This window comes from Parathielavia appendiculata (assembly GCF_033297405.1).
Source record: "Parathielavia appendiculata strain CBS 731.68 unplaced genomic scaffold N657scaffold_1, whole genome shotgun sequence".
Taxonomy (NCBI): domain Eukaryota; kingdom Fungi; phylum Ascomycota; class Sordariomycetes; order Sordariales; family Chaetomiaceae; genus Parathielavia; species Parathielavia appendiculata.
Genome location: NW_026944220.1, coordinates 222,021 through 249,488, shown reverse-complemented (window position 1 = coordinate 249,488; position 27,468 = coordinate 222,021). Strand labels below are relative to the sequence as shown.

Genomic DNA, 27,468 nt, shown 5'->3' with positions numbered 1-27,468 from the left:
TTGCAGCAACATCTCTCCGTACTGAGATGACCTCTGTATAAATATAATTACCACAAGATGTTAACTATGTATATCGGCGATCTTGCATACACCTTAAGGCACAAAGTGAGGAGTTATGCGCGTTCAAGCCCCAGACGTTCCGCCATATCCTCGACTCCATCATAGTTTGTTGCGGGGGGGTGTTCAAAGGGCAGTTTTCGACTGGTTTAAACTGTCAAAGCAACAATCGAGGAACATGTGTCACAAAAAATTTGAAATGTGGACTTGCCATTCAATCACCTCAGGCTGAGGCGTCGAGCGTGGTCTCCTGGACCGAAGCTAGAGGTAATTTCCTACTATCGGAATGAATGAATTCCCACTTTATAGAAGGTAGCTTTTGCCACAGCTGCAGGGCGCAACGTGTCGAAGCTAACAGCGAGTAAGCAACGTCATTCCGATTTCAGGTTCCAACACGGCATGAGGATTCGTAGTGGTAAACCATCGAGAGTGTCACCATTTATCTGAGAGAGCACTGCGAAGCGGCCATAACCTCCGCCGACATTCAAGCCTCTTCCAGAACCCCAGTAAATATGAACATTCAATGTCACTCATCACGGTGGTTGAGTCGTCTCTGTGTCCACCTTTTTCTCTCCACCAAAGAGCACGCTACCGACAACACAGACAGGTAAAGTAACACAGAGAGAAATACCCGAGATCAGATTTCACTTAGGAACAAGGTCCACACATCCAAGGAAGCAAGGCACGTGTATATCGTAGCGATATTTGCAGTCCGCTTAAACTCTAGTGAATTCCCCTAGCACAGCTAACTCTTAACGTATATCTACCGTGCGCACCCCAGCCATCAATAAGACTCCCTTACACCCACACACACACGTCTCGGGTCGTCACCCAAAAAGAGCCAAAAACAAACAAGTCGATTCCCGATATTCCTTGAAACACCCGATTTCAATCACTCCGCAGAACCCATCCATGCCAGGCTATGCTAAGAACAATACGACTACACACAGAAACGGAAATAAAAGGGACAGGAATGGAAGCCAGAAAAAAAAGCAAAACTCCGCTTCGGTCGGTTTGATTCCGATGTACTGTGTACCTGGATGGATGGCAGGGAATGGATGGATACATGTGTACTCGCTGTGCCGTGTGGTGTTGTAGAATATGTCGCGCTTCCCTTGCCGTGCCATGCCATGCCATGCCATGCCTTGCCTGGTCGTGCCCGAAAGAAACGAGGAACGTTACGCCCCGACATCATGTCTTTGCCAACCCTCCTTGGCTCACCGAACCAGAAGGTTCGGGGGCTGCGTATCCTGATACGGTATTCAAGCAGTGCAGTACCTGCGCGCGAACACCCTCGCGGAACCCCTTCCCGGCACCGACAAGAACGACGAGGCTTCAAGGCCGGGCGTAGAAGACGGTGGCGGAGAAGACGGAGGCGACGGCAGGGACTGCGGGCCAAGGACGCCGACCCACACGCGCATGCGCTTGTACAACGACTGCCTGCGGTGGGGGCGCGGTGCCTGCATCTCCCTAGTTATCCTCTCGCTGCTGTTCTCCTCCAAGGCAAGTGAAGAATCGTCGCCGTCCTCCTGCTGATGCTGCTTTTCATCCGGCTGAATAGTCGATTGCGAGTGACATAAGCCCAGGCGCAGACCTTCGCGCAAGACAGTGTTCGTCCGAGATGAACCAGACACCTTGCCGCGATCTGGGTGCTACCACATATCGCTGTTCTCGTCGTCGTCATCGTACCGTCTGGTGCCCTGCGCCTGGTAGTAGCTGTTTTGTTGCTGCCCGCCGCCGTGTCCCTGCACCGGTGCCTCGGAGTAGCTGTGCTCGCCGGTCGCCAGCTGGGGATCACCATGCTCGTACTCGTAAATCTGAGCGTCGTCGACGTAATGGGCGGTGCCATTTTGCTGGGGTGGAGCGTCGCCATATTGGTTGCTAGACTGAGAAAATAATTAGTTTCAGAGCGGCCGCGAAACACCGGAAGCAGCACTTACCCGATGGTATTCAAAATCAAAATTTCCATCCTGAGCAGCCTGCTGGGCCAACATTTGTTGCTCCATCTGCAGCTGGGCCTCCTCGGCTTCGCGGCGCTTCCGCTCCTCTTCCAGCCTCTTCTGCTGCGGCGAGATGGGGATCTGGAGCTGTGGATGCATTGCTTGAACCTTGGCAAGATACGAGTACATAAAGTTGCTGAGCAGCACCTGACTGTGCAGCGGGCGACGGGGGTTGGCGAGCTTGATGTGGGCCATCCTGTAAATGGCTCTCTCCTCGATGATCGGGAACCGCGTCCAGGGGTAGTCGATGTCCGGGCGAAGCGGCCGCGGAGGCGGGTCTGGTGTGAGTGGCCGGTGGTCTTTCTTCTTGTGGCCGCCTTCCTTGTCACCCTTCTTTTTTGATCCCCCAAACAGCCCGCCAAAGAAGCCCTCCCGTTCCTTCTTGCCCTCGCTTGACTTGCGGTTGGTCTCCTTCTTCCGCTCCTCATGCGGCAGTCCCTCGATACTATCCCGGTCCAAACGCAGGCTCTCCCGACCCTTGGGGACGCTGTCAATGGAGCTCTGGAGGACGTCCATCCGCGCGTGGTCATGGCTCTTGTCGCCTGTCCTGCCCTTCGCCTTCTTAGCGTGCTCCTCCCGCTCCCGCTCTCTTTCTCTCTCCTTCTCCTTCTCTCGCTTCTTCTTCTCCTTATCGTCGCTCTTGAACCATTTCCAGCTCGAAGTCGACTTGGTGGAGATTATGCTCTCGCTATCATCCTTTTCCTTGCTTTTCTTGTCGTGCTTCTTTTCGATGGTGTCGAACGTGGGAATAAACGTCAGACTGCTAGTCGTTGAGCCACCGCTACCAGGGAGAGCGTGTGGTTGATTGATCTCGGCAAGAGGGTTCTGCTTTGAGGCCTGCTCCTTGACACTGCTGGCTCTCGCAGCGGGTACGGGCACCTTGGAAGGCTTGCCTGGAGCAGGGCGTTTACTCGAGCGCGCAGGTGGACCATCCACGGCAGGTTGGTCGGGATAGTTCTCTGTCGGTGGTATTTGAGAAGATACCTGAGGCTGAGCTAACTGTGGGCTTTCCTCTGCGGGTGGTGTCTCCACAATCTGAGGCACAGGGGGAGCTGGTGAGCGCACAGCCGAGGTTGAGAAGGACCGGACGGGAAGCGCCTCGATTTTTGGTGGCGAGGAGGATGCGGCTGGGCTTGCACCTTCGTCGTTGGGCGGTTCATCCGCCGCCGTCGGCAAAGTTTCCCCAGGCGCCTCTCTCGAGAAGTTCTGCTGCCTCCGCACTGTCCGCGTTGGACGTGAATAGTTTTCGGTGATGGGCTCGGACTGCACTCGGGTAAGGGGCATTCCGATGGATGGATCCAGTACCGGTACTGCTGGCACCGGGGGTGGTTCTTCGGTTGTGTCCTTCTCGGCTTGCTTCGCTGCGAGCCGCTTCGAAAACGTGGCGCGCTCCCCGAAGCGTTGACTACCGCCCTTCCTATACGTTGTCTTTGTTGATCGCCGAAGACCCATACCCGGGGCCATGGGAAGAATCGGGCTGTCACCCTCGCCACCTTCCTGCCTCGTCTCCTGCGCCAACTTCTGCACCACTTTCGTGGGGTCATTGACCAGCTCAGATAGGCTGAGTTCAGCAGGCTCATTGAGGGACCGCTGCCGTGCCAGCTTTTCTGCGCCGTCAACATATCCTTCTCCACTCTCTGTGCTGGAATTGACCTGTCGAGAGAGCATCGACTTCTTCCTTCTCAAACTGCCCGAATTATTCCGCTGTAATCCGTCAACGGAGAGAAGCGGGTCCCCTGACCTGCGCTTCATCGTCTGCACCCGTTTCTCGAGAAAGTTCTTGAATGCCGTCGGTTCAAGCTCCGGGTGTACCCTGGCAGGAACCCAAAGCAGGCGGGACGGATCCGCCTCGTCGTCGTCGCCGGTTGGTGCTATCGAGGGCATTTCCATCAACGATACGCCAGAGAACTGCAGGAGGTCCGGGTCCTGTGTTGTGTTTCCGACATCCATCGACATGCGTCGCAGCGCTTGCAGGTTACTAAGCTCTTGTGCGATGTCGTTCGGATTGTCGATGTTTGTGAGTGGAAACTGTGACGCGGACGCATTCTGGACATCTTTTAGAGAGGGATTTGGCGGCATGGGCGGCAGAGGAGACTTGGGACGATCGTTGAAGCTGTTTCCCTCGCTAGTCGACTTCGCGGGGAATGTTTGAGTCTTCCGAAGGCTGGAGCCGCCGTTGACACCGTTAGGTTCAGGGGTCAGATGAGTCGCTGAGCTTGTTTGATCCGATGTGGTGCGCACCAGCCGCAATCGGTCGCCAACGGGATCGCCCAAGTTCTCAGCCTTATCCAAGTGCTCGCCTCCGTACTTGGCTGCTATGAAGCTTAGTGGCCGGTCGTTCTCGGCTCCCGAGTCGTCGTCGTCGCCGTACATTGTTCCTATCGCTTCGGTGACGTGGTGGCTGGGGTCCGAAATGGAGAGTTGGCTACCGTGGCCACGTCGGCTCGCAAAGCTGCCGCCAACATCGCGGGGTCGGGTAGAGGTCTGCGAGAGAGACAAGAAATGTTAGCCGTCCTTCGCACAATCAAATCCTTGGTCCACCGGGACCCATATTTTCTCCATGCGAGACAGCCGCCGTTCCGGATACGCAGGACGCCATGTCAGGCAGCAGAGATGCAGCTGTGGCCGAGTGCCGAGCGCATCACCCCGAAAACCGGACCAAGGCGTCCGTGGGAACGACTGTGACTGGAGGTCTTGACGCACCATCATCGAGATTCTTGGGCTGGGCCCTCCAGGAGGCTAGATCCCAAAGTGAACGCCGAGGAGTGCGTTGGCGGTCGGGGATGGAAGACGGACAAGGTTGTGTTGTGTGTTTCTCATCGGCAGAAGGAGGGGCGCTTATTGAATCAGGGCGAGTATTCTAGTCACGACGACGGCGACCAAAGGATAAGTATGCGCGCTTTGGTCCCGGTGTTCACGTCAAATGACAGCGGATCGGATCGATCTGTCGGGGAAGGGTCGACGGGGACTCGTGAGATTTCGTTCTACCTCGCCATGGACGAGCAGAGGTACGACACCGGGACACGGGGCGTTTTGGTAAAGGTGCGCAATGTCTCACTGGCGTCAGGGACGAGGGGTGACGAGGGGGCTGTGGCAGCTGTTCACAGTCGACTGTCAATACCCGGTACCCAATACCTGGTAAGGTGCTGTGCTGCCCGCTTTACTGGCGTCTCGAGCTATTGCGTACTGCGGTAGATGAGATGCTGCAAAGCAAAGGCGTAGGATCTTTCTATCGGGCGCAGGCACAGACAGACGACACACGCGCACAGATTGACAGGATGGCATTTCCTCCTCCTTGTTAACATCGAAATCAGGCCCACTCGGGGCCTGGTCTGCCGGGGTTCGGGCGGTCGAGATCAGGCGCACCCCCTTGCCCCTAATGCACTTTAGCGAAGCCACCGGCGGCCACCATCACGTGCAGGGTTCATCATTGATGAATTTGGCGCCTAGATACAGACAGGTAACTGGTATCGATCACAACTTTTCTGCTAAAACGTGGAAAGAAGGGAATGCGCCAACAACGTGCAGGAAGAGTCGAATGGTCTTACTCTGCATGGACTGATGGTACCGTGCTTGACTCAAAAGTCTGTCCGCTCATTTTCGTCATCGTTTTGATCGTCTTCTCGATTAACCATTCCCCTCCACCTTCCAAAAGCAGCCTTTCTTGGCCCAATATGGATCCTTCACTGTTCTTCCAAGAGTTTACTGATCTCCGTGATCCTCGTCTTTCATGTTTCTTTGGAAGCCCACAAACTGGGACAAGCGAGGCCAGGGCCAACGTGATTGATCATCGCCGTTTGCACTGAGCCTATCTGCGGTCCGCCCCGGAATCTCAAGACTAAGGTTTTACCGGCTGACCTATATCGTCATGCGCCGGTTAAAAGTCTCGCCGTGGATTTCGCTTTGGTCCATTGCTTACAGGATAAAAGAGGGCATCCCCAAGGCATTGTGCGTAGAGCCCCGTCGATCGAAAGGTTCGGCGCCCACCTACATGTTTAAAGACAACGGTTGCATCATACGCGCTGTTTCCTCCGCATGTCTGCAGGAATCAGCCTCTCTGCAGCCAATGGCAGTGAAATTTACTCCTATCCCCAACCTCCCAAAGCGCCCGCCAGCTGCCAGAGTGGTGTCTACCCAGCGCCGTCCTTGGATAGCGCCTGGCTCGGTTGAAGTACAAGTGCCTTACCCTCTGAAACCACGGTGAGTTAATCTTACTGTCGCCAGGAGTGCCAACCAAACTGCTGAGCCGTGAAGAAGCCTGTTGGCAGTCCCGTTGTCTGCGGCTTGTCCGCCCTTTGGCGTGTGAGTTGTGACTCGGTGCTGGCAAACCTGGGGCACAGCTATCTTTCTACTCCGGAGCAAGTCGATGCCAACCTTAGCTGGTTATTTTATGTAGATGTCAAGTGGCCACCATGCATTCCCGACGGCAGGGTGTCATTTTGTACGACGAGGTGATCTGAGGATCAGGAAGGGGCTTGGTCATTTTTAAAAAATAAGTAGTATAAGTGCCACGGGCACTATCGGGTACGCCAACAGACAAACAAACGTTGGCCACTGGCGCTTCCTCCAGGCTAGATGGGTTCCCGGAGCATCATGAACTCGACAGGGAACTCGCAGGTTGCTCTTCTGACTCATCCAGCAGCTCTAGCCGCTCTAAGATCCATACCGTTTCTATCACCAGCCATCTCAGCAAGCAGTGTCGGGGAACGTTCCATCGGCAATCTAATAACCTCAGGTGCCCTACGTTCATAGCCGAATTCAAGTCCTCCTTTCCCCTCTTAACTTCTACCTCAATCTCCACTTCCCAAATACCCATCCCTTTAGGTTTCTTTGTCTACCTAAAATTTCACCCAAACCTTGATCCGCCTATCCTTCTCCAGCTCACAAAGGCATCCAGTAGGCCGACACCACGGCCCCTAGAGAGACGCTAGATATTATGTGTTGTAGGATCTTAGGTAAATAATCATTACTTCGTGGCCGGTCCTCTAAGCCCAATCCAAAGCCGTTCTCCCATCGACATCCAATACGTCAATGCGAGGGCCCCATTGAAGCAGACACTGCACCATTGCTACATTCCCTGTCGTAGCTGCATGGTGGAGGATTGTTCCCTTCGTCGAACCATACTCTGCGTTGATACTAACACCGTGGGCGAGCAGCAAGTCGACGATGGCAAGTGATGCGCCCATTCGAGACTGCCTGGTGTAACGCGGTGATGCCGTCTTCGTCAACAGCGTGTACGTCCGCGCCTGCTTCGATGAGCAGGCGGGCGAAATCCTCCGATCCATTCCACGCTGCCTCCTGCAGTGCCGTTGCACCAGGCATGACCCAGACTTTCTTTCTCATCTGATTCGCATCAACTCCACACCTCAGGAGAAGCTGGACTACTTCCGTCATGTTATGATGTGTTGCGAGGTGCAGCGCGCTGTCGCCATCGCCGCTTTGTCCTGCGACGCCTGCGTCCTCCTCGATTGGTCGCCGGATCAAGGCCACATCGGCGCGGTCTAGGATGGCCAACACCAGGGGAGGGTACCGGAGACACCGGGGCCCAGTCACATCCGCCCCCATCCCCATAAGAAGATCAAAGATGGCTAGACGTTCTTTGATAAAATATCGCCTCATGCGACTTCCATTGCTGCTCCTTGTCTCCTTCGTTTTGCTCCATAAGATTATCTCCGTCGTGATCGTTGTGATGGCTATATTCAGTCATGAGGCTATGATAACCGGACGGGTTATGTTTGAACAACCACGGCAGGGCTAAACTTGTGTCGGACGCATCCCTGTCAAGCAGTTGCTTGGCCATTGAAGCACTGCCATACGCAATTGCTAAATGCAATGGCGTCGCCCCATCTCGATCAGTCTCTTGGACGTCCGCACCGCGGTCGATCAGGAGCTGAGCGCCAACGTTGTAGCTCCTCCAAGCTGCCCAGTGCAACAGGGTTCTGCGACAACTGTCCTTCGATCCAACACTGGCCCCAATTGCCAAGAAAAGCTGTAGCATGCCAGCTTTCTCGCGGACAACGACGAGGTGCAGAAAAGAGATATCGTCGTCGGTGTGGATATTGGGGTCCACCACCCTTTCCACCAAGATCCGAACTTTATCTTCATCTCCTTGATCGACCGCACCGTGGAGAGGTGCGGTTGCCAACCATCGCTGTATCTCATCCCCCCCATTGCCGATGCACTCGAGCAATATCTCGAGGATGTTCTCGTGTCCACACGATGTAGCTTCATGCATTGTTGTTCTCCCTCTCCGGTCCTCAGCCAGGTGGTCGATACTGTTTGCCATTAGTATTTGGACTACCTCGGCCTGTCCTCGCGCAGCCGCGCAGTGTAAAGCAGTTTGACCGTATTCGTCCTTGGCCAAGACTTCAATGCCCTTCGCGATCAAAGGCTCCACAAGTCTGACATGACCGGCCTCAACGGCCACCTGGAGCGCCGTCCTTCCGGCTTGTTCAGTTGCGGAGATATCGGCCCCATGATCAGGAGCACGAGAACCAAAGCCTCTTCGTCCACTTCGACAGCTCGGTGCACGGGGGTTCCGCCTAATCCCTCCCACCGGTCATGGTCATCATCATCGTATTCGTCTTCGTCCTCGTCATCCTCATCCTCATCGTCTGTGTGTTCGTCTATGTTTTTGTCTTCGTCTGTGTATTCTTCTGCGTCTTCGTCTTCGTCTTCATATTCGTCTCTGTCACCGTCCCCGACCGCTCCTGCGCGGATGAGCAGGGGCACGACAGATTCGTGTCCGTTCTCGGCGGCCATGTGCAATGGTGTTCGCCTCCCATTCGACTCAGGTGCTACCACGACTCCCTCCTGCAGCAGCAAGCGGACCACTCGAGTATGGCCACCCGCTGCGGCCAAATGAAGGGGGTTGCTCGCCTCTCCGACATTGCGTTTGCGTCTACCCCAACAGCTAGCAAGGCCTCCGCAATCTCGAAGAGGCCTGACGAGGCGGCGGCGTGTAACCGAGTTCAGTTCGGAGCCATAGCGTCCATGAAATGACGGCCGAATCTGACCTGCTTTTCGTCGGCGGTCTGGTGGGCGCTCTGAATGCTGATGTTGTTGCTTAGGTATTCCAAGGCCAGCTCGCGAATGTCATCCTCCGTTACGTCGCATACGAGATCGCCCCAGTACCTGCCGGCGTACCTCAGAAATGGATAGTTACCTAGTCGAGTCTCGAGTTCTCCTGTACTCGAGCAGCACCGTTCAGCAAACGGGTCAAACGGCAGGTATGTCAGGCAGGTCCTGGCGATCGTTGAAGGCACTACGCTCAACTCGGCTATTCCAATGCGCGTAAAATAATCTTGCGTCGTGTAGTGCACAAGGCGAATCTGGTGGCTTTCTTCGTCCACGGTCACCAGGCCGGCGCATATGGAGACCAGCAGCTCTGGTTCGTGGAGACCGTTTTCGTCAAGGTCGCAGTCGCCAGGCTCAACCGCCAGCGCATGCTGCAGTTCAACCACGGTGAGTGGCCGGAGCTAACACGAGATCCAATAGAGCACCTTGTGAGCGAGGGCGGCCTGGCCTTCATCCTGGCTTTGGATCCGCTGCGCGGACTTCTCGGCGAGTGAGCTCCTTTGACAGACTGCCCATGTGCAGCCGAGCGAGCAAGAACCTTGTCCATGCCCAAGAGTGAAAATCAGCACGAGCGAGGTCATATGCGAGAACACATGATGATGGGGACTGGAAGCGGGACAAAATAACAAGACACAAAACGTACATTCCTTTGCTCTCCTCAGCTATGGTGTTCACAATATGCTCCATCAGGCCCAGGCTTGAGCGGAGATGCTTCGCAAGCGCTCTCTCCTTTTCGGCGCAGGCTCGGACATATCGTTTGACGTCTTCTTCTGTTGCGCGGATATCAACAATGATGTGCGGGATGCTCTCGAACCTGTCCTCGATCGTCGGAGAATACTCAGAGGTGATAAGAATGCGCGCATTGCATGGCAACCTTAGAATATCGTCGAGCATTATGCCCCCTGTGTTGCCGCGTTCAAGACACTCGTCTAGAGCGTTAATTACGACGAAGACCGTGGAGCAGGTCTTGACCTCTTGCACGAGAAGCTTAGCAAGCTCGTCCAGCTTGGGAAGCGTCTTCTTCCGCAGGTGTTGTTCGTATAGGCTGCGCACCTCATCGGGAAGCGCGGCCTTATGCTGGATGATCTGCTTTAACAGGCTTCCTACCATATGAAGCGGCGTTTGGAAGTGCTCTTCCTTGTAGCTGCAGCACAGGTAGATGGCGATGCCTCGATGCTGGCTCTTGAGCCAATCAATAACCATTGCTCTGTAGACCTTGGTTAGCAACTTGAAACATCTTGATCATTAAGCGCTCCTGGTGCTTTCGGAATAAGACCCCCATACGCCAGGGTTGTCTTGCCAGCGCCCGCTATTCCTCGATAATGTAAGGAGTTAGCGACATCATATTGATGATAGAGCAAGGCCGGCCGATGCTTACGGAGCCCAGGGCACCATAGAGTTTGCTGCTCTCACCCCAGCCAACTTTGAAATGCAGGATCCAAAAGAAGCCACTCGCCCGTTCCGGGTTGCCGCCGATTCGAAAAGTCAACCTGCTTCGTCGCAAAGTCGAAGCTGGGAAGCCACGCGGTGACCTTCACAGATTCCACATCTGCGCCGCAGCTCTCTCATGGTCAGCGTTGAGCCATATCAAGGAGAAGAGTGGCCACCTCATCAAAGCCAGCGGATGCGGACCTATTTGTTCCACGCCAGCAGCTCATTACGTCCAATTCGCACTATCTGCTCTATTTCCTCGTCACGGCCATGCACCCCCGCTTCCTGGTCACGCTGGACGAAAACCTCTTCGTTTATAGCTGCTCGTATGTTGAGGGTAGTAGGGTGTATCTTTCAGACGTTCTTGTGTCGTTGGCTGTCGGATTGGGCTGGTAGCGGGGGTAGCCACGTGCTTTGCCTCCAGCAGTTTGGAACATTCTGATCGGTCGATATACTGTAGATGCGGCTGAGTCTGCCTGCGTCACCTCGAGGCTGAATTGACGTGCAGTTCTCAGAGGAGCTGAAGGCATAGCAGAGAGACACCGCGTGTCCCAACGCAGTGGATAACGCTATCTGCCTGGTCAGTGTCACCTTGTTCTTCCCTTTCCTGCGACAACCCAGATTGGTTAATGCCCGCAGGAGCTCCGAGCCGAAGCGAATCCGATACCTCCGTAGAGGGCTGTAGTTGAATCGACCCCGGGAGGATACCGAAGATCGAGGTCAAACTGCTGCGCTACGCAGAGATGTCTCGACATTGGGATGGTGAGCCGGGTCCCCGTGGTGTGGCGCTCCATATCTTCTGAAGCCATGATCGTTGCAGCCACGAACAACACGAGAACAAGCAAACCCGGTGATGTATCCAATGCATGAGAATATGAAGAATTGATGCAGATGGATAAAGTCGCTCCTTAAAAGTAAGCATTACGTGGTTTCCGACTCATTTTCTGAAGGGACAGAGAAGAATCCCAGCAACGCCAAGAGAGTTGTGACCTCGTGTCTACAACCTACATAGCAAGTCCCGTCTGCATGGATGAGGTTGTGCAGCAAAACACTGAAAACTCATCAACCAAACAACCATTGACAGATCTTAGCCGCCGACCGGCGAGTGCACCCCGATTAATACATGGCTACGTTTGACTGGGATACAGACCCACTTTAGATACGGATAACTACTTAGACTGTTATCAACGACGAATACGGATGAAGGTGTTCCTCGTTGTGCTCGCCCTGTAAATGATGCGTCTCAAAGGTCACGGACAACGCTCCATTGGCGCGACAAACGACCAACAACCTTCGACGGGATCATCATGTCTCTTCAGTCGAACACATCATTGATCAACTTGCCCCTGTGCTGTTTTTGTTTTTCTCGTCTCTCTAATCCGTTTTACTGGTTTCGGAAACGTAGAATATCTTGGGGATGAATACCACGCGCCCCCCCGACCCCGATGCCGATGCGGATGGCGATGCCGCCGAGCGGAATCGAAGGAAGCTACTTGTTGGTGGCCTTGTTTTGATTGTTTTCTACTCCCCTGTTATATTTGGTCTTCTCATCTTGCTGACATTGTCGCCTTAGGAGGAGTATGGTTCAGTACTGGATGAGTCTCTCATCATCTTGATTGTCAATGAAAGAGACGTTGTGAAAGACTACGCGGATATTAGTGAAGTTCTGGACGAACTGGCCGGTCCTGCCCGCGCGGAAGCAGCGACGGGATTTGACCCATCGGGCCTAGGCAGCGTAGCCGAGGTTGAGGGCTTGCGCCTTGACGAGACGACCACCAGCGGCAACGGTCTCGATTCTTTTGCCGACTATTCGACCAGCATCTCCGAGTACTCAGACCAGTCTGAGAATCGAAGGCTTACCGAGGAAACTAATCTGAGCGATGAGCAGAAGATCCAAGAACTCGGGCTTGTTTTTCAAGGCAGGTTCAGGGATCACACGCTTGCCTACATACTCAAACAGACCGGCGGAGATTTGGAACGCGCGTTTGACGAGTTACTCAACCGTCAGCACCTCGAGGACTCGAGCGTCCTCCCCAAGGGTATTGATGGCTTCTTCAACCTGGACGAGGATCTACCCGCCAAGGGCAAAACCAGCCGTGCCCGAAAAGGGAACGGCAAGACCAAAAAGCAAGTCTTAGCCATCAAGTACAAGGCTGTCTCGTCTACCGTCGACGAAGGAGAGCTTGAGGGCGCAAAGGACTTCGCCCAGTCCGCCGACTCACGAGGAGCAGGCCTCACACGGCGTGTTTTGCCGTCAGCTCCCACCGTTCTCCCAGCCATAAGTACACCCCGCTTAGCACAAACGCCGTCCGACTCATCACCCGTGACCAGCGACTTCGGCGCCGTCAGCATGCGCGCCGCCGCTTCACTCCGACGGATGGGCCCTCTTGGCCGTCAAGGCGCCGTCGTCTACACGGAAAGAGCCCGGGAAGAGCGGGGCACCTTGACAGTTCGTGCCTCGCAGGCGGCCGAGGCGCACGTCGCCCGGCAAAGCACCGCCACTCTGGTCGATCTTCACGGCGTCTTCGTTATGGACGGAGTCCGCATCGCCAAGCAGCGGGTCTGGGCGTGGTGGAACGGCCTAGGCGAAAACCGCAAGGCGCTGGCCAGGCAAAACGGCTTCACGATCGTCACCGGGGTGGGCAAGCACAGCGCTGGCGGCGTGTCCCGTCTGCGCCAGGCCGTCGGGGCGTTTCTCAAAAATGATGGGTGGAAGGTGGAGACGCTGACGGGGAAGTTTTATGTTACGGGCAGGGTCTGATCTGATGGCCTGTCGGCTTGGAGTTTGGGCGCAAAGGGGTCAGCATGTCCGGTGTGCGCTTGTTGTTGGACTAGACATGGCCGAGAGGCTGGATTTTGTGTTGACTTTGGGTTGGGGTTATGGCCATGTTTGGTTGATCGGAGGCATTCTGTCAAGGTATTGGTCGGAACTGGACCTGACCCGATATGAATGTCGATCTGAGTATTGCGTGGGTAACGGACAGCTCTCTCTAGGTTGGGACTTGTGATCGGTCAAGGAAAATAGAGTCGGATTGGATGGCATCGCAGTAACTCTGTATGTAGGTAACCAGAATATTTGTGAGTACGGAAGAAGGTGAAGACATTCAAAAAGGCTGAGAACAACCATGTTCAATGCACCCGATTCCTGACGCAGGTTCTCATGTACACTCCCCAGAAAGGAGCGCACTTCCATTGCGACAGGGTTTGCTGCAGCCCTCAGGCGGATCCCCAGGAACGGGCCCAACCCCAAATGACTCCGCTAATCAGCATCGATCTGTGCACAACAGGCTTGTGGCACCCTTGACGGCATGACGGCATGTCACCAGGTAGCACTGAGCAGGTGGTCCGCTGAGCTCCTGCCGCCGCCAACATCCACATCACGCCAACATATACTCTGCATCCATCACTCTCTACTTCACCACCTACACCAGAGTTTCCCGCATTTTCGATACGTTGACTTGATCCAAATCAACTTCATACGTTTCCCCTCGGTCGTCGTGCCGCTGAGCGGCTGATCACCGACCATGACAAAAGTTTCGCGCCTCGTCGCATCAGGCGGGCTCCTGCTGACAACCCTCGGGTCCGCCGCCGCCACCGTCTACACGCCGAAGCACGAAGCCGGCCGCTGCGCCATCCGAGGTCATTGCGGATCCAAGAGTTTCTTCGGCAGCCAGCTGCCCTGTGTCGACAATGGGCCCGCCGAGGAACCCGACGTCGAGCTGCGCCGGCAACTGACTGAGCTGTGCGGTCCAAAATGGGCCACCGGCCCGGTCTGCTGTAACGCCGAGCAGGTCGACGCGCTCAAGTCGAATCTCAAGACGGCGAACCAGATTATATCGACGTGTCCGGCTTGCAAGGAGAACTTCTTCAACATGTTCTGCACCTTCACCTGCTCGCCCGATCAGTCGCTCTTCGTCAACGTGACCAAAACAATGGAGAAGAACGGGAAGACGCTGGTGACGGAACTGGACCAGCTGATATCCGAGAAGTATGCGTCCGGGTTCTACAACAGCTGTAAGGACGTCAAGTTTGGCCCGACAAACTCGCGGGCCATGGACCTGATCGGCGGCGGGGCCAAGAATCACACAGAGTTGCTCAGTTTCTTGGGCAAGGAGCGGTTTGGAGGCTCTCCGTTCCAGATCAACTTCCCGCAAAGCTACAGCGAGCCAGGTATGGAACCGCTGCCGATGAAACCCAAGAAGTGTAACGACGAAGACCCCAACTTCCGCTGCGCCTGCATCGACTGCCCCGCGGTATGTCCCAAGCTCCCGGATATCGAGAAGGCCGGGTCGTGCCACGTCGGGGCCTTGCCGTGCTTGTCGTTCGCCTCCATCCTGACGTACAGTTTGCTGCTATTCATGTGCGTCGCCGCCGTGGCGGGTCATTTCGCCTGGAGCAGGCATTCGCGGCGTAGGAGCGAGCGGCTGCGGCTGCTGACCGATGCTGCGCCGAGCGATGACGAAGACGAGGGCGATCTCACCGAGAACGGCGCCATGTTTGACCGGCCACAGAGCACATACGTTGTCAATATGTGGTGTGATGCCGCGTTTTCCCGGCTAGGGCACATGGCAGCCAGGTTCCCCGCGCTGACCATTGTGGGCAGCACGCTTGTGGTCCTGCTACTCAGCGCTGGCTGGTTCCACTTTGAGATCGAAAAGGACCCAGCCCGCTTGTGGGTGAGCCCGACGTCGCCCGCGGCTCAGGAGAAGGCGTTTTTCGATGAAAACTTTGGGCCCTTTTACCGGACCGAGAAAATTTTTCTCGTGAACGACTTGAACTCTTCAGCGCCTGCTCCCCTGCTGAGCTATGACACGCTTCTTTGGTGGATGGATGTGGAGTCCAGCGTTCGGAAGCTCAGAGGCCCCAAGTACGGAAGCACGCTCCAGGACCTCTGCCTCAAGCCGACCGGCGATGCCTGCGTCGTTCAGTCGGTCTCGGCATACTTTCAGGGTGATCCCGAGATGGTTGACCCGCGGGGGTGGAAAGACAGGTTGCGCGAATGCGCTGACTCGCCGGTTGCTTGTCGACCCGAGTACGGCCAACCTTTGGAGCCAAACATGATTTTTGGCGGATACTCCGAGTCTGGCGATCCGGCTGAGGCAACGGCCATGACAGTCACTTGGGTTCTGAACAACTACCCGGAGGGGTCACCCGATGCAAACCGCGCCATGGATTGGGAGGAGGCCATGAAGAACCGCTTGCTGACGCTCCAGGACGAAGCTCGAGAGCGCAACCTCAGGTTGTCATTCTCCACCGAGATCAGCCTCGAGCAGGAGCTCAACAAGTCGACCAACACCGACGCCAAGATCATCGTCATCAGCTACATCATCATGTTTCTTTACGCATCCTTCGCGTTGGGATCGACGACTTTGTCGTTCCGAGACCTTATGCGCAACCCAGCCATATCACTAGTGGAATCCAAATTCACCCTTGGCGTGGTTGGCATCGTCATTGTGCTGATGTCCATCACGGCGTCCATCGGCCTCTTTTCCTGGGTGGGCCTCAAGGCCACCCTCATCATCGTCGACGTTATTCCCTTCATCATTCTGGCTGTCGGCGTTGACAACATCTTCCTCATTGTCCACGAGTTTGAGCGTGTAAACATCAGCCACCCCGATGATGTAGTTGAGGTCCGGATATCGAGAGCGCTTGGCCGCATGGGCCCGTCGATTCTCTTCTCGGCCATTACCGAGACGCTGTGCTTCGTGTTGGGCGCTTTCGTCGGCATGCCAGCTGTGCGCAACTTTGCCATCTATGCGGCGGGCGCTGTTTTCATCAATGCCATCCTGCAAGTCACCATGTTTGTCTCAGTCCTCACCCTCAACCAGATCCGAGTCGAGGACTCCCGCGCCGACTGCTTCCCCTGCGTCCAAGTCAAGTCAGCGAGGATACACCTGAACGGGAACGGCGGTACCAACGGGGCTCGCTACTACGATGCGCCTGCGGAGAGCCTGCTGCAGCAGTTCATCCGCAAGACGTATGCCCCCAGGCTGCTGGGGAAGAAGACCAAGGCGGCGGTCGTTGCTATTTTCCTCGGCATCTTTGCTGCTGGCTTGGCTCTGCTGCCGGAGGTTGAGCTTGGGCTAGACCAGCGTGTTGCGATTCCCGACGACTCATATTTGATCCCATACTTCAACGATCTCTACGACTACTTTGACGCCGGACCGCCTGTCTACTTTGTCACACGCGAGTTCAATGGCACCCAAAGAGAACGGCAGCAGAGGATTTGCTCTCGCTTCACCACCTGCGAGCAGCTCTCTCTTACCAACATCCTTGAGCAGGAGCGGAAGCGCGAGGAAATTTCCTACATCTCATCCCCAACCGCCGGCTGGCTGGACGATTTCTTCCAGTGGCTCAACCCCGACAACGAAGCCTGCTGCGTCGAGCGCCGCAAGCCGTGCTTCTGGCGGCGCGAGCCGGAGTGGAACATCACGCTAGCCGGCATGCCGGAAGGCGACGAATTCGTCCGCTACCTCCAGAAGTTCCTCACAGCTCCGACCAACGAGGACTGTCCGCTAGCCGGCCAGGCGTCCTACGGCTCCGCCGTTGTCGTCGACACAGATCGCGACACCATCCGCGCCAGCCACTTCCGCACGATGCATTCCCCACTCCGCAGTCAGCAAGACTTCATCAGAGCCCACGCTTCTGCCCGCCGCATCGCGCACGACATCAGCGCCAGCACGGGCCTCGACGTCTTCCCCTATTCGGTCTTCTACATCTTCTTCGACCAGTACACGACCCTCGTGTCGCTGACCACCACCCTCCTGGGCTCGGCCCTAGCCATCGTTTTGGTCGTCTCCTCCCTGCTATTGGGCTCTGTGCTCACGGCGGCGGTCGTCACACTCACCGTGGCCATGGCGCTGGTTGACATCGTCGGCGCCATGGCGCTCATGGGCGTCTCGCTCAACGCCGTGTCGCTGGTCAACCTGATCATCTGCGTCGGCATCGCCGTCGAGTTCTGCGCCCACGTCGCTCGCGCTTTCATGTTCCCTAGCCGAACCTTTATGGAGCGCGCAAAGAACCGGTTTCGGGGGCGGGACGCGCGCGCGTGGACTGCGCTGGCGAATGTGGGTGGGAGTGTGTTCTCGGGTATTACGGTCACCAAAGTGCTGGGCGTCACGGTGCTTGCTTTCACGAGGAGCAAGATCTTTGAGATTTACTATTTCAGGGTGTGGGTCGCGCTCGTCGTGTTTGCCGCCAGCCATGCGCTGGTGTTCTTGCCCGTGGCGCTGTCGTTGTTGGGAGGGGAGGGATATGTGGACCCGGAGAGCGAGGGCGGGTTGGAGGAGGACCTGGCGAGTCGCCGGTACAGGTCGCTGGTGCCGGGTGACATGTCGGATTCGGAGGATGAGGCGGAGGATTAGAGGCCTGCGGCTGCTGGCGAGGCCTGCGGCTGCTGGCGAGTCTGTGGTGGAGGTGGCAGTGGAAGGGGAGGGGGCGCAGCAGGCGAAGGCGTGGGATCACCGGGTCTACCGCGTTCTGCGCCGCGGTCTGGGCCAACCTCGGGTGGCTGCCGTGGGAGCCGGGGGTGGAGGGAGTCCTCAGCCCTGGAGAATGACTTGTTCCCTGTTTTCCATCGGAGGGGCACCCTGACTTATGAGGACCTGGCGATGGGGTTGCCTGTCAGAGAAGAGGATAAACTTGGCTCGACGGGCCGGTTATATCAGATACACCGCAGAGATGCCATCTCTTCTGCGTTTGCTTGGGTCAGAGCCGGCCGTTCAGTTGGACGCGAAGATCCACACAAGGCTAGAGGAAGTCCGGTTTGCCTGCTGCAGTCGGCAATGCGAGCAAGGGAGACCTGATTATGCCCAAATTGTCCGACCGGTGCCCGCAGACATGCCGGCCGTAACCCGATGGACGGCCTAGGGCAATCACGGCACATTGGATCAGTCAGATGGGCGAGAGTGTAGCCGTGTCGAGCTTTTCTCCGCTCCCTGAGCAGCGCTTGTGCTTCCAAGGGGAGGCGGAAGGATAAGGGAAAGCAGAGGGCTGTGTGATCAGGAATTGGTTTCATTTTTAACGTGTGTTGATCTGGTTTCTCCTTCGAGTACGGATTGGGTGCAGGCTCAGGCTGTGAACAGCGGTTGGGAAATCGAATTTCAGTGGAGGGAATCGGATCACGGGCAGCGAGTCAGCATTGCAGATACGGATACACGGGGGGGCGTTCTAGTTGTACTATGGTTGGGGTGCATGGTCTTAGATTTGGTTAGACCGAGGCTTTTAGTTACACGGGATTCAACAATGTCTTTTAAGGACGCCAGTGTGATCGTAACCAGCTGTCTCAATTCTTCCAGAGCACCCCTCTCTTCCTTGTGTTCTGCTCAATGTCCCCTTTACAGGCTGAGAAGGGGGTGATGGTAAGGTTGTCTTACATAAGCCACTCCCGAGACTTGCTGCTAACCATCTGCCGAAACATTCCAAGACACGAAACCTGAGCATTGCAGCGAGCCCAGTCCGCGACTCAACACGCCGTTCGGCACATGCGTCGACCACTGGACCCGCCTGGAAGTTACCTGAAACCTCGCAGGGCGCATCTTCGACAGTCCTATGCTGTGCCCTATTCTGATGAATGCGAAAGAGCGAGTCTCGTTTGCTCGTTTTCTGATGCATCAAACTTTCCGAAGCCGTAGTCTGGCGATGTCTGCAGTGATTGCTCGTTTCCGATCCGAGCAGCTGTGCAAGCACCCAGCTTGACCCAACACGTCACGCAGATCTTTCCTCAGTCAGTCATCTCAACGTGGATTTATGGTTTGCCGAATGCGACCGTTCTGCTTTCTGGTCTACCCGGCAGCCCGTACCGGCTACGTGCACGTTTGTCGGGCGATTGGCGCGCATGTCGTGGCTATAGTGCTGCTGCTTGTGTCCCAAACTTGCTCAACATCATTGCTTTGCCTTTTCGCCGTTTCGCGAAACACTCGGCACAAGACAGCCTCGCCCTCTCTCGTTGACAGCACCACACGTCTTGCCGTGATGCCATCCGGTGGCGTGCAGTAGCTGACAGCATTCCATGCGCTGATGGAACCACAACCGCTGCCAAGACGACGGGAAGACCATGTGGAGATGCTGGGGGAGAATCCGCCAGGCGGTGATTGCGCCGGGCGATTGGACCTGACATCTGCCGACGGATCCTCCCCCTCACTGACAGCCCGTACTCCACGGCCCCACCACCATGTGCCCTCCCCGGGCCCCGGTAATACAGTTCCAACGTCGACTCTGTGAGCCCAGCGTCCGGGGACGGGACCCTGCTAACTACGCAACGGATGACGTGGGTTGAGGTGTGCAAGCTCTCACCTCGCCCTGGCGGGCTGTTTGCGGAGACCGATGGTTCCCGTATCGTTACCCTTTGCTTCCCTTGACTTCGACGGCAGCCAGGTAGCAGTATGTCCATGTAAGACGCTGTACCGCCGGCCAACCTTCGCTTCCCGATTGTGGGAAGAAGAAGTCGAGAGGTGATTCTTATGCCGAGCCGTGCAGTTACGACTGACAGTCTGATTGGAACGATCCGTCATGAGACAGCGCGGGCGTCTCTCGGGATGTAGGCCCCGCTCTGGCGAGCCGGGAACTAAACCGCTGGTTGGGCCTCGCTCACGCCTGGGTCGTCTAAGACTCGTCTTAGCTCCGGTCACCTGTCAATATCTTCCCGCCCTGTGGGCTTCCGGATCCGCACCTCTGCGGCTGCACAAGCAGGACCAGCCAAGGATCGAGCAGCTTTTGACAACTGTCAAGGCTGGTGGTCAAGTACCTTGCCGAAGTACCGGGTGGCTAGATGGTTGACTTACCTAGTTCGCCTTGCCCGCCGGATGCTATTCGACGGCCCACCCCGACCTGGCACCCCGTAACAGCTCGGCATTGGCGGCAACCCACTCCTCGGGTCCTCGGGGGCCCTTCCTGCCTTTGAGATAAAGAGCCTCGCATGAACCCACCACTTCGCACCCAGCTATTGCTGTCACTACCACGCACCCCTCTCTTCAACACCCTCCCGCTCCCGTAGCTGGCCTGGCCTCTTCAACAAGGAAAGCCGCCAGTTTGGCTCCGTCGACACCACAGACCTAGAGCGCCATGATAACAGACCAGATAGCACACGTTCTGAGCCAGCACTGGCTACCTATTGTCCTCGCTGTCGTCCTTGCCTGGCTGGTAAGGAACCGGTATCACAATGGGCTCAACAAGTATCCAGGCCCCTTCCTGGCGTCCCTGACGGACTGGTGGCGCTTCTTTGATGTCTACGGCCGCCGGCCAGAGAGGTCACACATCGCCCTCCACAGAAAGTACGGCCCTGTTGTCCGTCTCGGGCCCAACACGCTCTCGTTTGCCGACCCAGAAGCGCTCAGAACCATCTACGGGCTGAACAAGGGCTTTATCAAGGTGTGTTTTGGACTTACATGTCAGCCAAGCTTCAGTTTTATTGACTCGCGCAGTCCGACTTCTACGTTGTCCAGCAGTCCGTGGTTAAGGGCCACACGCTGCCGTCGCTCTTCAGCACGACCGACAACGACTTCCACATGCAGTTCCGCCGCTGCGTCAACTCGGCCTTTGCCATGTCGGCCCTCGTGCAGTACGAGCCCTTCGTCGACAACACGACCAAGCTGTTCCTGAAGCAGACGGAGCGGCTGTACATCGACCAGCCGGGCCCCTGCGACTTCACCCGCTGGCTGCAGTTCTATGCCTTTGATGTCATCGGCGAGATCACCTACAGCAAGCGCCACGGCTTCATCGAGAAGAACGAGGACGTCGACGGCATCGTCGCCTATCTCACCAAGCTCTTCCTCTACGTGGCTCCCGTAACGTCCTCCCTAACCGCCTTTTCCCCTTTTCCTCTTTCCCCCCGACTAACAACACACCCTGGTTTTCTAGATCGGCCAAATCCCCCTCCTAGACCGCCTCTTCCTTAAGAACCCAATCTACCTCAAGCTCTCCGAATGGGGCCTCCTGGACGCGACCTTCCCCGTCGCCAAGTTCGCGCGAGCCCGCATGACGGAGCGCCTGCCGGAGATCCTCGAGGACGGCGAGCCGGTGCTGCCCACGTCCGAAAAAGTGACGGTCAAATCACCGGATCTGCTGAGCAAGTTCCTCGCGGCGCGCGAGGCCCGCCCGGACTTCATGACCGACACGCTGGTGCAGACCATGGCGGTGAGCATGGCGTTTGCGGGGTCCGAGACGACGGCCATCTCGCTGTCGGCTGTGTTTTATTATCTGCTAAAAACCCCGCGTGCGCTAGAGAGGTTGACGAGGGAGATTGATGACGCCGCGCGGGAGGGCAGGTTTAGTGACTATGAGACCGGGGTGGTTACCTGGCACGAGAGCCAGAGTCTGCCGTATCTGGACTCGTGCGTCAAGGAGGCGTTTCGGCTGCATCCTGCCCCGGGCTTGCCCATGGAGAGGGTCGTGCCCAAAGGGGGGTTGGAAATCGCGGGGAGGAGGATCGAGGGCGGGACGATTGTGGGGTGCTCGGCGTGGGTGTTGCATCGGGACGAGAGGATCTTTGGGGAGGATGTTGAGGTGTATAGGCCCGAGCGATGGGAGGTCAATGGGGAAGGGGATGAGGCGAGGGTCAAAGCAATGAATGGCACCATGCTGCAGTTTGGCATGGGGAGCAGGACGTGCATTGGGAAGAATATTAGCTTGCTGGAGATTTATAAGCTGGTGCCGACTATGTTGCGGCGGTTCGAGGTATGTGGTCTCTCAGGCTTTTTTCCTGCCTTACACCTCCAAGAGAGAAAGAGGACTCGGCTGACATGGTTGGAACAGATCTCCTTTGACGACCCCAACTCGGAGTGGGAGATTGTCAATGCTTGGTTTGTCAAGCAGAACAATTTCGTCACGCGGTTTAGGCTAAGGGATCTTGTCATGCCCGAGAAGGGCGTCAAGACGGCGGACAAGTGAAGGGAGGGGGATGTGGTTGACTGTATTTGCATGTTGTCTCTGACTTAGAGGGCTTCGGTGTCATGCCACCGATGTGAGAATCGGGAACTGAAACAGTCACACATACCTCACTCCGGTCCATCACGCTTTGCCCAGTGGGGATTTCTCGGACGTCATGGCGCTATGGGGTCTGAACAGTAATAGTTCAGGTCGATGGGGTGGAGTGGTGTGTGCTTGATGATGGCCCCGTTCTCCCGCCCATGACGGCAGTGTTCTTATCCAACATCAAGAATGACCATCAAATGCTGCCACAAACTTGAGACAATCCGTAGCTCGTCGGTTTCCAACTTCAGGCATTTGCAGATGTAGTATCCCACAGGATGTTGTCCCCTCATCGTGTATGCAGTTGATCGGCTGTGCACATTTTGAATGTCGATCTTCCCTCTTGTCGGGTGAGTCGGGTTGGTCGCTGCCTGCCCACGGCTTCGGACGCCGTTACAAAGGCCATGAAACAAATCTGAATACCGTGGAGACCTATGAGGTCAACCAAGTATTAAGCTGCCCTCTTTGCTTCCACATTCATGTGTTATATGAGCCATGGATAGTATTTCACAACCCTGCCCGGCAAACGGAGAAGTCAAGTGGCAGGCAAGCGCAGGTGGCTGCCAGGTGGACAGCGAGCACCGCAACTGACATGCGACACATGCTTACGTCCAGAGGCCACAATTTCGGCAGTCATCTCCACCACCAACCAATGCAGCTACACGTGTAAAAGAAATGTCGATCACGACAGAGGGCATCAGAGCTCCACAGTTGGAATCTCCCTTGTCTTGATGGAGCCCGTCATTTGCTTGTCTGGCAACTGCGAAGAGTCCCCAAATTTCACGGCCAGTGAGAAGCATCCAAATCCCAGCCGTAAAGCAAGTCCGACGGGGTCAATGCAGGCAGTGCCAAGCCAAGCGGATCTCGGCGCAGGGAGCCAGTCATCCGCATCTCGTTTTTTTCCCTTTTCAGATGTCTCTGCAACTCACCTTCTTTTCCCCCCCGACCCCCACTCCCGTCCATCCTTTTCGCAGGTTGCGCGGCATTTGTCCAACAACCCGGCCACCCCTCCTCGCTGTTCCTCCCGACCACAGCGTCATGTCATGGCTCTCCTGGACGTCGCTGGTTCCCACGCTCCTTGTCCTGTCGGCCAGCCTCGCCTGGTGGTTCACCGAGCCTAAGAACGCCCGCATCAACCTGATCGCCGCTGCCGGCGCCGCCCTATTCTGCTGGGCCGTCGCGCCCGAGTTGTGCCGCGACCTTTCCTACTCGGTCTACGCCCTGGTCGTCAATGCCCTGACCTCCCTCCGCCTCCATCTTTTCGTTCTCAGGCATTCGAAGATGCTGGTAACAGGTGTCGCTGTCGTCTGGTAAGTTGCGCCGGCTGTTGTTGCCTATTCAATGTTGTCTGGATTGCGCTTTCGCGAATCGTCCGCCGTGCTTCGGCATCGGGCTCATTGTGCGTCTCCACAGGCTGGTTCGGAGAGCGTGGCAAACTTTATGGAAGCCGGTGCCCGAGTTAATCAACATCCTGGGTGTCGAGGTTCCCGATTCGCCGGACGTGTCGCTCGCCGAAATCCGAGCCGATGCCGCCACCGTAAACTGGACGCGCCCGCCGGCGAACCGATCGGTGCAAAAGTTTCTGATACAGGTGAACGGCGTGGTGGGTGAGTTCGGACCTGCCACCACGGATCTTGTCCGGCACAGAGGTTAATAATTTTTTCACTAGTGGGGGAGGTCGCCGCCAACCAGGAGCCCGCCATCGTCGTCAGCGGCCTGAAGCCAAACCACTTCTACAATGTGCGCGTAATTGCTGTTGGTTTCAACAACTTCCAGGCCGGCAGCCGGGTCATCCGGCTGAGGACTTTTGGCCGCGACGGGCGGCCGCAGCTGGGAAACTCTCGCCTCCCATCCAACTTCGTTCCCGAGGAGCCACGAGGACCGACGCCGAACGAGACTGGTGACGAACCTGGGGGGGTTCGCAGCCCGATACCTGCGTTGGAGATTCCAACGGTCCACCAGGAGCCGAGCGCATCGCCCGTGCGGGATGTGAACTCTTCAGCCGGGCCAGGCATACGCCGAAATACGGTATCGCGGCGTCATTCCCCATCGACTACAAGTATCGACCAGCCGGTGCGAGAGGAAGCCAAGACGGATCTCAAGCAGACCCTGCCAGAACTGACCGAGAAGTTCGAGGCTATCCGGAAAGAGACAGAAGATGTGATGGCGCAGATTGCGAAAGAGGAAGGCGACAATAGGCTGGTGATGGAAGAGCTAGAAGCGGAGAAGCGAGAGAGGAGGAAGGAACAGAAAAAGAAGGAGGAGCAAACCGAAAGGTTGAAGCGGGATGTGCACGCGACGGACCGCTCGATGAGGAATGCCATGCAACGCAAGGCGCAGAAGGAGAAGCTCCTCAAAGAGAAGCAGAATGAGCGCGCAAAGTTCCACGACAACATCGCCAAGTGGGAGAAGGGATTGGAGGAGATGCGCCGAGATTGCGACAGTTTCAAGCAACAGATGGCAGAACTTGAGGGAGAACGGGACCAGAAGGTGGAGGAGTCCCGGGAAGAGAACGGCGATTTGCAGGCCGAGTGCTCGCGGCTAGAGACCGAGCTGAAGGTGAAGAGGGAGGTGGTGAGGAAGCTAGAAGAGGACCGGAAGGAGCTGCCAGGTGGGGACGAAGACGGTGAATGGCGTGAAAAGATATCCGAAGAGAGGCGGGAGTGGTATAAAACGGGCACGGGAAGGGAATTGCAGGATGCCTACGTCCTGGAGTCTAAGCGGGCCAGAGCCTTGGACGAGCAGATTCGCATTCTCGGCATCCAGATACAACACATTCCCCAGGCTCCGACTCCCTTTGGTTTGTTTAACCAGCCAAACACATCCGGCTTGGAGTTCGACCACTCGGCAGCCACGCACTTGACTCAGCGGAGCCGGGCTGGAACAAACTTCTCAATCCCAGCGACGTCGCTGCCGTCGTACTCTCAGATAGACTCGGCAATTTCGGCACCCGCTGGCTTTGCCAGCTCACGATCCGCCAACGCGCCTCCCGGCTTCGCCCCCGGTCCGTTCATGGACCACTCAGCGGATGTCGGCCGCTCGGACGAGTCGAGCACAAGAACTGCTCCGCTCAGCCCATCGGCTACCGCTCTCCTGCCATCTAATCTAATGGCGGATATCGATGACGATGAGCCCATTCCTGTCTCCAGGTTTGGCCCGGACCCATTTCTTCCGCCGCAACAAGCTTCTCCCGACAACGCGCCACAGTCGCCTGCGTCATCTGGGAGATCTCTCAGCATCTTCTCCAGTCCACACGGGTCGTCGAGCCACCTACCCTTCCCCAGTTTCCAAAACGACGCATCCGATAGACTGTCACTCAACGCCACCGCAACGATTCCATCGCCTGTTGCGACGGAGCCCCCACCGAACAAGCTGAGCGGCTTCTTCTCCTTCCAGCGTTCCAGGCCCGCCAAAGCCGCCGAGAAGGAGGGCGTGCCGTTTGGTAGCCTGAAATCCGGCCAGAGCCAGTCGTTTCCGAGGCAGACGGATGACCTCGAGGGGCTTGGCAACAAGCGCCGAATCAGCATATCGAGCGGATGGGGCATGTTCAACCGCAACTCGGTGGGACCCGAGATCACAGAGGGGCACGCGCCCTCCTCGCGCATGTTTTCCAGGAGCCTCAACCCCTTCTCCAGCTCGCATCGAGCCCCGGGCGGCTTGTTCCCTGAAAGGGACCCGAGCAGCCCGCGACCCGAGAGTATCGCGTCTGCCGAATTCCCTCGGCCGTCGACCGATTCCGGTTCGATTTGGGGTCTGCAGCCGGGCGATGTGGCGACGCTGGGGAAGCCTAGCCGTCTGTGGTCGCCTGACGCGTGGTCCAGGAACCCGTCCCGGCGGCCGTCCCTTCATGGGTCGCCCTCGGCCCTGAAGACGACGCTGGCGTCAGCCGACGACGAGATTCTTGGCGAGGAGATGTTGCCGAACGTCAACGAGGTCGGAGTCATCGGCAGCCGTCCGCCGACCCAGTCCAAGCCTGCCGGCCGCTTGAATCCCAACGCCCCGGCCTTCAACATCACGTCCTTCTTCAAGTCCAAACCCGAAAAGGAGAAGGACAAAGAGAGCAAGGACAAGACCAAGGCCGAGAAGAAGGACAAGGCGAAATCCAAGGATGCCAAGGACAAATCTAAGAGCAAGGAGCCGGCCGTCACACCGGAGGGGCAACAACAGGGTTTGCTTCTCGAGCTGGAGTCTCCGGTAGAGTCGCGCAAGTCGCGCGACGACTTTTCGATCCACACGCAGACGTCGGTCGCCGAGTCGCGCGACTCTCTGTCGTTGGACCAGTCCTTCTCCAACACGCCTTCGGAACCCACCAGTGCCGGCATGTCGGGCAGTTTCAAGGACGACAACGTGGTCCGCAAGCTGTTCCGGAAAGGCAGCTCGAGCAAGTTCAGCATCGCCGGCCGACTCAGCGGCAAGGACTCGGGCCTGTTCAAGAAGGGGCCCAGCAGCACGGCCAGCGGAGGGGGCACGTCGGACAAGGGAGGAGCGGCTTCGATCGAGCGGTCTAGCATCGGCGACTTTGAGGACATTGCCGACGAGGCCGGGGGGCTGAGCCCGGCGTTCCTGGGCCGCAGCTATGATAGCATGGCCAGTGCCGGCAGCCCCAGCCTGGCGCCGACGGTGAGCCACGCGACTAAGAGCAAGGAGAGTAAGGCGCCGTCGCGGTGGCTCAGCAACTTTGGCAAGAAGGCCAAGAAGGAAAAGGAGAGCTTGGACCTGGACAGGTCGCAGTTCATGAATGAGCTGGATGGGCTTGCTGAGGAGGGCTCCTAAGAGTTGAGTGGTGGTTGGGAAGCATCAGATACAAGTCAGCTACAAGGGTAAATAAGCTAGAGTGTAGTACCTTTGCATAATGTTGGCTTAGAAGCAGTGTAGAAGTAAGCTATCACTCAAAAATACACTGCGAAGGCTTGATGTGGTAGTAACGAGAGTTCAT

The 27,468-nt window shown here is 56.8% G+C and overlaps 9 protein-coding genes across 9 annotated transcripts; 5 read left to right on the top strand and 4 right to left on the bottom strand.

Moving 5' to 3' along the window:
- Positions 1 to 1,709: 1,709 nt before the first annotated feature.
- Positions 1,710 to 4,430, bottom strand: N657DRAFT_562030 (uncharacterized protein; the record flags this gene model as incomplete). The annotated part of the gene is made up of 2 exons (XM_062788106.1): positions 1,710 to 1,943; positions 1,998 to 4,430. 2 exons carry the CDS (start codon positions 4,428 to 4,430, stop codon positions 1,710 to 1,712), a joined length of 2,667 nt encoding a protein of 888 aa, XP_062651881.1.
- Positions 4,431 to 7,193: 2,763 nt separating this feature from the next.
- Positions 7,194 to 8,055, bottom strand: N657DRAFT_562904 (ankyrin; the record flags this gene model as incomplete). Its single annotated transcript, XM_062788171.1, has 2 exons — positions 7,194 to 7,479; positions 7,874 to 8,055. The coding sequence occupies 2 exons, from the start codon at positions 8,053 to 8,055 to the stop codon at positions 7,194 to 7,196; spliced, it is 468 nt and encodes a 155-aa protein (XP_062651880.1).
- A 318-nt stretch (positions 8,056 to 8,373) lies between these two features.
- On the top strand, positions 8,374 to 9,229 carry N657DRAFT_3987 (uncharacterized protein). Its single transcript, XM_062787181.1, has one exon. It carries the CDS (start codon positions 8,464 to 8,466, stop codon positions 8,920 to 8,922), a length of 459 nt encoding a protein of 152 aa, XP_062651879.1. The 5' UTR covers positions 8,374 to 8,463; the 3' UTR covers positions 8,923 to 9,229.
- Positions 9,230 to 9,321: 92 nt separating this feature from the next.
- On the bottom strand, positions 9,322 to 10,633 carry N657DRAFT_4087 (uncharacterized protein). Its single transcript, XM_062787236.1, has 3 exons — positions 10,513 to 10,633; positions 9,778 to 10,443; positions 9,322 to 9,672 (listed from the first exon to the last, which is right to left on the bottom strand). Exons 2-3 carry the CDS (start codon positions 10,335 to 10,337, stop codon positions 9,585 to 9,587), a joined length of 648 nt encoding a protein of 215 aa, XP_062651878.1. The 5' UTR covers positions 10,338 to 10,443; positions 10,513 to 10,633; the 3' UTR covers positions 9,322 to 9,584.
- Positions 10,634 to 11,776: 1,143 nt separating this feature from the next.
- Positions 11,777 to 13,700, top strand: N657DRAFT_584740 (uncharacterized protein). The gene is made up of 2 exons (XM_062789770.1): positions 11,777 to 12,060; positions 12,139 to 13,700. Exons 1-2 carry the CDS (start codon positions 11,983 to 11,985, stop codon positions 13,324 to 13,326), a joined length of 1,266 nt encoding a protein of 421 aa, XP_062651877.1. The 5' UTR covers positions 11,777 to 11,982; the 3' UTR covers positions 13,327 to 13,700.
- A 389-nt stretch (positions 13,701 to 14,089) lies between these two features.
- On the top strand, positions 14,090 to 17,929 carry N657DRAFT_560576 (multidrug efflux transporter AcrB transmembrane domain-containing protein; the record flags this gene model as incomplete). The annotated part of the gene is made up of 1 exon (XM_062787982.1): positions 14,090 to 17,929. The coding sequence occupies one exon, from the start codon at positions 14,090 to 14,092 to the stop codon at positions 17,927 to 17,929; it is 3,840 nt and encodes a 1,279-aa protein (XP_062651876.1).
- Positions 17,930 to 19,294: 1,365 nt separating this feature from the next.
- N657DRAFT_3467 (uncharacterized protein) lies at positions 19,295 to 20,292 on the bottom strand. Its single transcript, XM_062786918.1, has one exon. The coding sequence runs from the start codon at positions 19,954 to 19,956 to the stop codon at positions 19,411 to 19,413; it is 546 nt and encodes a 181-aa protein (XP_062651875.1). The 5' UTR covers positions 19,957 to 20,292; the 3' UTR covers positions 19,295 to 19,410.
- N657DRAFT_638509 (cytochrome P450-like protein) lies at positions 20,241 to 22,803 on the top strand. Its single transcript, XM_062791608.1, has 4 exons — positions 20,241 to 20,933; positions 20,987 to 21,349; positions 21,423 to 22,238; positions 22,317 to 22,803. Exons 1-4 carry the CDS (start codon positions 20,628 to 20,630, stop codon positions 22,449 to 22,451), a joined length of 1,620 nt encoding a protein of 539 aa, XP_062651874.1. The 5' UTR covers positions 20,241 to 20,627; the 3' UTR covers positions 22,452 to 22,803.
- Positions 22,804 to 23,488: 685 nt separating this feature from the next.
- On the top strand, positions 23,489 to 27,455 carry N657DRAFT_667443 (uncharacterized protein). Its single transcript, XM_062795403.1, has 3 exons — positions 23,489 to 23,842; positions 23,946 to 24,139; positions 24,202 to 27,455. The coding sequence occupies exons 1-3, from the start codon at positions 23,571 to 23,573 to the stop codon at positions 27,303 to 27,305; spliced, it is 3,570 nt and encodes a 1,189-aa protein (XP_062651873.1). The 5' UTR covers positions 23,489 to 23,570; the 3' UTR covers positions 27,306 to 27,455.
- Positions 27,456 to 27,468: the final 13 nt, after the last annotated feature.

Excerpts from the sequence above, each read along its gene's own strand:
- N657DRAFT_3467 (XM_062786918.1), bottom strand. The coding sequence starts at position 19,956 with ATGGACATACTGCTACCTGGCTGCCGTCGAAGTCAAGGGAAGCAAAGG.
- N657DRAFT_638509 (XM_062791608.1), top strand. The coding sequence starts at position 20,628 with ATGATAACAGACCAGATAGCACACGTTCTGAGCCAGCACTGGCTACCT. Across the intron at positions 21,350-21,422 it reads TCTTCCTCTACGTGGCTCCC|ATCGGCCAAATCCCCCTCCT; the intron begins GTAACGTCCTCC and ends CTGGTTTTCTAG. Across the intron at positions 22,239-22,316 it reads CTATGTTGCGGCGGTTCGAG|ATCTCCTTTGACGACCCCAA; the intron begins GTATGTGGTCTC and ends TGGTTGGAACAG.
- N657DRAFT_667443 (XM_062795403.1), top strand. The coding sequence starts at position 23,571 with ATGTCATGGCTCTCCTGGACGTCGCTGGTTCCCACGCTCCTTGTCCTG. Across the intron at positions 23,843-23,945 it reads ACAGGTGTCGCTGTCGTCTG|GCTGGTTCGGAGAGCGTGGC; the intron begins GTAAGTTGCGCC and ends GCGTCTCCACAG. Across the intron at positions 24,140-24,201 it reads ACAGGTGAACGGCGTGGTGG|TGGGGGAGGTCGCCGCCAAC; the intron begins GTGAGTTCGGAC and ends TTTTTTCACTAG.
- N657DRAFT_584740 (XM_062789770.1), top strand. The coding sequence starts at position 11,983 with ATGAATACCACGCGCCCCCCCGACCCCGATGCCGATGCGGATGGCGAT. Across the intron at positions 12,061-12,138 it reads GGAATCGAAGGAAGCTACTT|GAGGAGTATGGTTCAGTACT; the intron begins GTTGGTGGCCTT and ends TTGTCGCCTTAG.
- N657DRAFT_4087 (XM_062787236.1), bottom strand. The coding sequence starts at position 10,337 with ATGGTTATTGATTGGCTCAAGAGCCAGCATCGAGGCATCGCCATCTAC. Across the intron at positions 9,673-9,777 it reads GCTGAGGAGAGCAAAGGAAT|GTTCTTGCTCGCTCGGCTGC; the intron begins GTACGTTTTGTG and ends GGCATGGACAAG.
- N657DRAFT_3987 (XM_062787181.1), top strand. The coding sequence starts at position 8,464 with ATGACCGGCCTCAACGGCCACCTGGAGCGCCGTCCTTCCGGCTTGTTC.